This window comes from Nannospalax galili, unplaced genomic scaffold (assembly GCF_000622305.1).
Source record: "Nannospalax galili isolate Female #2095 unplaced genomic scaffold, S.galili_v1.0 scaffold806, whole genome shotgun sequence".
Taxonomy (NCBI): Eukaryota; Metazoa; Chordata; class Mammalia; order Rodentia; family Spalacidae; genus Nannospalax; species Nannospalax galili.
The window spans coordinates 942,384-950,897 of NW_008355419.1; the positions used below are offsets into that span (position 1 = coordinate 942,384).

The 8,514-nt window shown below is 49.7% G+C and overlaps 1 protein-coding gene across 1 annotated transcript in view; it reads right to left on the reverse strand.

Moving 5' to 3' along the window:
• The window catches only part of Cfap74 (cilia and flagella associated protein 74), a 66,791-nt gene that overhangs the window by 39,508 nt on the left and 18,769 nt on the right, over window positions 1-8,514 (reverse strand). Inside the window, exons 7-12 of the mRNA XM_029555882.1 lie at window positions 6,513-6,686; window positions 5,606-5,716; window positions 5,132-5,234; window positions 4,299-4,456; window positions 2,441-2,648; window positions 1,165-1,323 (exon numbers count right to left, since the gene is read on the reverse strand). Of these exons, the coding sequence (XP_029411742.1) occupies window positions 1,165-1,323; window positions 2,441-2,648; window positions 4,299-4,456; window positions 5,132-5,234; window positions 5,606-5,716; window positions 6,513-6,686 (913 nt within the window). The remainder of the gene's footprint in view (window positions 1-1,164; window positions 1,324-2,440; window positions 2,649-4,298; window positions 4,457-5,131; window positions 5,235-5,605; window positions 5,717-6,512; window positions 6,687-8,514) is intronic.

Sequence of the window (8,514 nt, forward strand, 5' to 3'; positions counted from 1 at the left end):
AGAGAGAAAGAATGAAGAAAGGCGGAAGCATGCCGGACTCAAGCAGATTTCAGGAAAGCAACACCAAAAGGGACTGTTCTAGGTTGGTGAGTCAGGGCAAAAGAAGGTTTCTGAAGAATTCTGCAGGACATAATTTTCTTGAGTGGCAGTTTTGGTACAAATCAGGCATCTCATTACTGTTAGCAACTGGAGAAGTTGTAATCCAAATGGGTCTGGGATTTTCCTTTTGATATTATGTGAAATCTGCTTGGGACCTTGGCCACCCATGGCCTCCTCCCTAACTCTCCAAGGTGAAAAGTACCTGGTGCCTCCCTGTGCCCACAACCTCTCTGCTGGGCTTAAGGTGGAATGACTGCCTCAGTCTGTCTTCTTTACTGCTTCTTTAGAAGCAGCAGAGCCAAATGGCTTTGTCTTGGTAGTGATGGTAGTCAATGTTGACGGAAGCTGAGAGGAGCTAGCTGGGGGGACAGAGCTACAGGCCTGTGTCTTTTGCATGCCGTGGCTATCACTTCAGTAACCCAGAGAACCAGCACTCTGGATGGGGCATGTTTCTTGAAAAAGACTGTCAAAGGAAGTTTGAACTCATGACTTTTTTTATAGAAATAAGTGTTCTTGGGGCTGGCAAGATGGCTCAGCAGTTAAGAGCATGGGCTGCTCTTGCAGAGGACCCAGGTTTGGTTCCCAGCCCCCATATGACAGCTAAAAACCATCTATAACTCCAGTTCCAGGGGATCCGATGCTGTCTTCTGATTTCCGTGGGCATTGCATGACATGGGTACACTTACATGCATGTAGATAATATACATATTCACTCATATAAATAAAAGAAAAATATAAATAAAATATTTTAAAAAGAAGCAAGTGTTCCTGACGATCAGCAGAGTGATGCAAGATCATTCTTGCAACCTTCCAGCCCTGCTGTTCCTCACAGCTATGTGCATCAGTACGTGGCTGATCCTTAAGGCTCCAGTGATAGGAGGCTAGGAAGCAGGGGGTTTGGGGTTGTTATGCACAAATCAGTTTGCTTGGAAATTGTGAGGAGGGGAGAAAGACTCAGGGTTTGGAGGAGGCAGCAGCAAGCACAGGAGGGGCAGGAGGTGGGCAGTCATAGCAAGGAGAGGCCTTGGAACCTCTGGTGTGACCCTGACAGAAGAAAACTGTTACCTGGTATGGCTTGTACTCTTCGCTCCAAAGCCCTGGGATCTCTGGCTCAGCCAGTATGTCCTCCTCTGCATTAATGGCTCCCAGGTCCACCTGCATGGACTCACTGGATACGGCTTTCAGCAGACAGGAAGGGTTGGAATGTACTGCCACCTCACTCTCCTGCTGGCAGGACAGCAATGCAATGCAGAACGCACAGATGAGCAGAAAGAAGAAAAACCCTTTGGAGCCCCCTGGGCGCTTGACCTACAATGCTCTTCCAGGTCTTTTGTTCTTTGAAGAGACAATGGTGCTTGTGTACAGCCTTGTAACCTTCCCACTGTGATCTCTAGCATTCCTTCAGCGTGTTCACGTTCATAATATAAAAGTCCCGTGCAAATGGGGAGAATGGCTGTGACGGTCTTCTTGGAACTGTTTTGGGAATCGTGACTCATCTGGCTGCTCTGGCTCTGTGCTTTATCTGTAGTGTACATCATGGGGAGCCAGTGGCCTTCCTCTTGGGGGACAGAGGACGATTGCTACAAACCCTAAGATCTGCTCCCAGTGTAACAGACTGAGTCTGTGGTACAGCAATGTTTGGGAAACATTTGGAACTTAGGTGGAGGGAAGATCTCTCAGGAGGGAGATTGCAAGGAGTGTTTAGAGTGTGTCACCAGGGGAGGACAAGTGAAAAAGACCTGATGTGCCCCAAGGCAAGGAGCAGCTGAGGAGCAGAGGTTCCACCTGGCACAGGAGAGATGAGAAGCAGGAAAAAGACGATGGTACACTGAAACACACAGGAAGGTGCTCCCGAGGCCAAAGCACAGACAGCCTGAGAAAGCGACTGATGTGCTGGGTTAAGGAGAAGCCAATGTCCTTCTGCCCTACATCCTCAGGGTGAGGTAAGTTAGAAACAAGTCTCCCCAGACGAGGGTGAGTTTCCACAGGCCATTGGCTTGGAGCAGGCCCTTGGTGTGAATGAAAGCAACACTATAGTCTCCAGGGAGACACTGGGAATACCTGGCAGTGGGTGATAACACTGTGTAGACACTAGCCACACAGGTCTGTCTACACGGGGCCCATTCTGGGTCAGGTGAGAGGCTTGTCCCTGTCTCATAGAGAGGCAACTTTGGTTACTGTGAGGAACTTATGTGAGAGTGAAAAGGGCCCTGGTAGTTGGCACAGGGCCATGGCAATGGGGACCTCAGTCAGCCTCCTCCTCACACCTGAGCCCTTGGCCCTTCCTACCTGTACCCTCAAATATATGGCCTCAACCTGAAAATGGCACTGTCCTGCTCACCAGTAGGTAATTGGTAGTCATGGAGGGGGCCGTCTTCCCTTCACAGAAGTCAGAGATGTAGCTCCAGGTCTTGTCTCTCAGAGTCCACTGGTCTGCGCTTTTAGAGGGATGATGCTGTCTCTTCTTCCGATTTTCTTCCTCAGCTTCCTCTTTTAAAATCCGACTTATGATCTCTTGCTTCCGGAGCTTCTGCTCCTCTTCAAAGGCCCTATGGGAAATGTTCCTCAGACAAGAGCCAGGGACCCCTTCTCAGCACTTGCAAGCTGGACCCAGTGACTATTACGGTCGGGCATGGCAGTCCTCCTAGTTCTCTGGCCCTTTCCCAGGAGCTCAGGTCTAGTACCACAGGGCTCCAGCATCACATCTCGTCCTGGATAAGCTCCAGGCCACATGAGAACAAATGAAGCTAGGAAGGGCTGTTAGGCTTCTTTACCCTACCTTGCCCTATCCAGCTCTACCCTTGCCCTATCTAGTTCTGATCTGTTTCAGAACACTGGCCCTCATGATAGTCCCCACCCTGGTGTGTAGGCTGGCAGCTGGGGAGTCCTGGCTCAGACAAAAGGGCAGCATCAGGGCTTGGGGATACTTACTCACTTACTCACTCATATATTCACTACAACTACTCCTTGCTGGGCACTGCTTGGGCATCAGGGCTACACCAGACCACATATGGGCAGACTGACGAGGAAGCAGAAAAACTCTGGTGGTGATTGTGGGAGTGTGTGTGTGTGTGTGTGTGTGTGTGTGTGTGTGTCTGTGTGTGTGTGTATGTGTGTGTGCCCATGCAATGCTTGTGAGACACTTGGAGGAGGAAGAAGATGCTTCTGGTAAGAGGGCCAGCAGGCTATTCACAGGCAGATCCTGTGCAGTGACCAGCAGGGCTCAGGAACTGGGGAGAGAGGACTAGGCCCTTCAGGATGAGGGCAGCTTTAGGCAGAGGCACTAAGAAGCTGGATTAAATGGAGGTTATTTGAGCATTGTGTGCAAAATGGAAAAGGCCAGATATAAGGTGGGCCTCCTTAGAAGCTCTGGATTTCAGGAAAGTCACCCCCATGGTGGGAACCAAGGAGGTAGTACTAAACATTGACTTTGACCTTGGGTAGACCAGAGAATGAAGTTGAGGGGTAATATGTGAAGAAGCCCCAGGTATCCCCCAAGGAAGAGGGGGCCACAGGGGTCCAAAAACCTCTTAGAACAAGTAGAGAAGGAACGGAGAAAGAGGTGTCTCAGCTCTACCAGGAGCCTCTATAGGAAGCCCCCAAATCCCAGAGTTCCCTGGAGACCCTGGAGACTTCTGTAGACAGGGGTTAGGAGGGAGTATGCAGTCCTCGTCCCATATCCCACATCTGCCTTTATTTTTTTTTTAAGATAGAGTCTTACTAAATATCCTTGGCTGGCCCTGAACTCATTATGTAGATTAGGAGGCTGGTCTTGAACAGAGATCTGCCTACCCCTTGCCTCCAGAGTGCTGGGATTAAAGATATATGCCACCGCGACTAGCTTTAAAAAAAAATAATGTGTGTATGTGTGGACCTGACTGTATGTATATGCACCACATGAGTGCAGGTATATACAGAGGTCATAAGAGAGTGTCAGATCCCCTGGAATTGGAATTACAAGAGATTGTGAGATATAAATGCTGGGAGCTGAACTCAGGTCCTCTGCAAGAGCAGCAAGTGCTCTTAACCACTGGACCATCTCTTTAAACTCCCTCTCCCCTATTTGCTTTTGGTACAAAGTCTGAGCAGAGATCAGCTTTGCTCATTGTAAAGAAGGAGGGTTAAATCTTCTGTTTCCCTCCCTGTGCCCACTTCCAAAACAGGTGCCTCCCAGCCCTCCAAATCCTCCTAGCCCTCACCGTCTCTGGGCCTCCAGCTCCTGGCGTCTGCGTTGATGGACAAAGTGCTTGAATGCATCCCCACCTTGGGCCAGGATTAGTTCTTTCTCTGCAAGGGCCTTCTGTTCAGTGATCTCTGCCCTAGCTTGGCCCCAGGCTTGAAACTTCTTCAGTGTTTCCTGGAAATAGGAAACTCTGAAGTCATAGCACCAGCATATTCTCTCTCTCTCTCTCTCTCTCTCTCTCTCTCTCTCTCTCTCACACACACACACACACACACACACATACATACATACACACACACACACGTTTGCACATACTCAAATGCAGACCTTTCCTTTGAATGACCATCCTTCAATCAATGCTGACACTTGTGGATCCCATAGGGTAGATAGTTTGCAAACATCCATAATTCCCAATGTGTCTCTCACCCAACACAGCCTTGGGGCCCTGGGGTATGGGAGTCTATGAAGCTATGTTCATGTTGGCTCCTCCTGTTGGCTCACCTGCTTGAGTCTTCATAATGTTGTGCCCCACTCTTCCCCATACTGCCTTCCTGCCTAACCCAGACCCTAGCCTAGGACTGGTCCTCACACTGCTCTGGGCCCTGTCACTGCTCTTCCACTCTCAGAACAAGGTTAGGCTGTTTTCTTTCTGATTAGAGTCCAGGCAGAAAGCCTTTGGTAGAGTTATGGTGAATCTGCAGGGAGCAGCTGAGCAGCTGATTGGTTCTTGGCAGGAGCCTGAGGATAGGATTCTGGCTCCCAAGAGCAGGGTCCATGGGGTGGCCAGTTGGCTGGATGTGCCAGAAAGGCTGGTTTGCCAAGGTGGCCCAGAGGTGGTGTCACACCTACCCGACTGGCCGTGATGCTGTTCTTCAGTGCCAGCACAGCTTCCATCCGCCGCTTCATGTGCTCATGGGATTCCATCGCCTCCTTCTGCTCTTGCTCCCGAATTCTGGAGTAATGTGCATTTTTAGTAGGGATGTATACAGGTAATGCAGACACTTACATAGCTATGGGGGCCTTGGGTGTTGGTCATTTCCATCAAGGAAATAATGAAAGCTGACAACATAAATGTAAAATAAACAGGCCCTAAGCACCAGGGGCTGTTCCTACACAAAACGAGGCTGGAGATGGTCTCTGGACCCTAGAGCCCCATTGGGTCTCATGTTCTTCTCGCAAACAAAAACAGCAGGTTAGAATTAAAACTCCAGATCTATTTGTTTCTCATGACTAAGTCAGGGGTTTTCAAAGTGAAAGGAAGGAACTCACATTTCTGGATTCCTCAAGAACATTTCAGAAGAAAGATTTAAGGGGAAAACCCACCTTCCAAGGGAGGCCTTCAGGAACTTCACTGCAACCTTGTGGTTTCTCTGGGCATCTTCCACCAGCTTCTGGTGTCTCAGGCCCAGCTCCCTCTGTACATGCAAGGACTTCCTGAAGTGACACAGGCAGAGGATAGAACAAGTGCCAGTGATGCACTTGTTTGACATGTGCCACAGATGTTAAAGTGCTACTGGGAGCTCTGATATGAGGAAGCCTTCAAAAACAGGGTCTTGCCAAGGCTGGGCTGGAGTCTGACAGGGGAAAGGACCAGCAAAAATTGAATATGGGGAGGGAAAAGGCCAGGGGTCAGGAAGAAGTGGGTAAAGAAGAGGAAGACGGGCCGGATGAGGTCCAGGAGTGGCCTGGGTCACCAGGATGCAACTAATTTGTTAATGAGCTGGGTAGTGTGGGAGGTGGGGAAAGTTAGGAGGGTACTGGCTTCCGGCCTGGGTAGCCGGAGTAAGGTGGAGACCCATAAGGAAGGGGATTGGGAATCCAGATGTGTAGCATAAGCCAGGGGCATCCGGAGAAGGGAGGATTGGTTCATGTTCATAGAGCAGGGTCCAATAGCCCTGAAACTCCTGGGGATGTATCTGGCTGGTGGTGGAGCAGAGACAAGGGATGCCTCGGGGTAGGAACTGAGTCTGAGTACTCCAAGGCTCAGGTAAGCAAAGAAGAATCTAGGTACAGGTTGGAGGCAGAGAATAACTTAGCTGGGAACGGAAGAGTGAATGTGTAAGGGGAAGGGTCTGTTGGTTTCAGTGATTCTGGTCAGTGGTAACAAGGAAGGAGCCTAGGTGGGGCCGGTGGTGCAGATACAGAGAGAGGAGCTGTGAGCTGGATCTGGAAAGCTCTAGAAGGCAAAGGAACTGGAAAAATCACAAGGCCAGGTCTGGGTGGCACTCACCGGGCCCTCAGCAAACGGTTCCTCTCCGCCTTCCCCATGGCTTCCTTCTCCTTATGAAGCTGCTGAGCTGTGTGTACCTCCAGGCACCTCTGCCTAGTTTCTGCCTCTTCTTCATTTTGCTTCCGGACATCCTCAAATTGCCCCTTCTGGAGCTCAATGTGCCACATGGCATTCCTTACAAAAATAAAAGAAGTTATTTGTTGTTTATAGTAGCTAAGGGTTTGGAGATCTGGAGCTAGCTTTCTGTGAAGCGTCCATTCTGGGGATCTGAGGAAGGACTGGCACTTAATTTTGACAAATACTTCAGGTGAACATTAGACACTACTAACGATGAGTCAGCACCCTCTTCTAAGGCCTCCTCTTGGCCCAAGAGCAGCTGGAGACTGAGGTCCCATTGCCTGGCCTCCAAACAGGAAAATCACCATCACATCATATCCAGCCTGAGCTAGCATCTGGATCTATACTTCCTGTATGTTGGGGGGGCCTCTGTTATGTGAAGTAGAAGTCTCTTCATATCCGGATAGCTCACGAGCTCGGAGTTATGTGCTGAGACTCCTTTCATAGCGGGGTGCCTTCCTGGCATTTTTCCTGACTCTCCTTTTGAAGTGCCTGCCACAAATGCCATAACATAAACATGGCCTCTGGCTCTAGGAATACCATGCTTTCCTGTGTGATTTTTCAGGTAGTCAGCAGTCTGGCAGCATGGCAGAAACCCACTTCCATATGCAAATAGAATGTCTCACAAAGTATCTATCAGCCAAAGCTTTTACCACTACCCCCATGGTATAAATATCCCAGTCTTCTCTCAATATCAGAGAGCTGGATCACTTGAAGCTACACTTAATAAAAGCTGTGACATGGACTAAGCAAAGTCCAGCCTCTCCGGAGGCAGCATTCCTCCGTCACCGGCTCACAGATCCCAGCTTCAGCCGCCTTGCGCTCTCCCGCGTGATCCAGTGGCCAGTGGATCTTGCATCAAGAGGAAAGCGCACAGGGGAAATTAAGGCGGTACATGGCTGGACAACGCTCCAGCAGCAGAGACCCACAGAGGCACGGAGAAGCCCGCGGACCCGCACCGCGACTCTCCAGGTGTGCCCGCGCACACCACGCCAGGGTGCCCAGCGCGCACGCACCATATCTAGCACCCAATGTGGGGCCTCTGAACCTCGTGCCAGCTAGGAGCTGGTGCCCACGGAAATGCTGGATCCGTGAGTATCCCTCCTCCTCAGGAGGGCAACAAAAAATCTCTTCTAAATTTCCTCCTTTTCTTTTCTGGTCTGAAGTTCTCGCGTGGGACTGCTAGGGCCAGAGAGACAACTGAGGTTTTCTGGCCAGGGCTACCCCCTGGTGTTAACTGAAGGTCTCTCTGAACCCCTAGGGGACCCCGACTGCCTATACAGGTGTGGACAAAGACCTCTATCTAGACATCTCTTTAATATCAAACCTGGTGATTAACGAATCGTCCAATTAAAAGCCATTAGGGTGGTCGCCAGCCCCTCAAATTTGCGGGAAGGTCTCGTGACTGGGAACCACTGGGATACCCTGAAATTTTAATTTCAGGCACGTCCCTTTGGGAACCATCACTTCACCCCACTTTTCTATCTAAACACTGCTAGAAAAATCCCTAACATTCTAAGCTTTAGAGTCAGGCAGATTCCTTTAGTCAGCTCTGTTATCCTGCCTCAGACATTCAAGCCACAGCTGAAACCAGTTCAGGGAAAATTCAAATTAGCTAACCCCTGTGGAGCACCTGCAGCTCAAAAGCGGCTCCAAGACAAAAGATTTAAAACTGCAACTTTTTTTCTTCAAACCTAGGGGCTTGTAACTTGCCAAGGCACTTCAGCCCTCTAGTGTCCGGCTGCTGTAAAAACATCTTCCCTTTACAATGGGAAATTCTACATCGCCAGAAGAAGCACCAAATTTGTTCTCTTAAAACCCTACTCAAATCTACAGGACTTAAAATTTCAAAAGAAGAAAGCTTAAAATTTTGGAATGAGGTGTA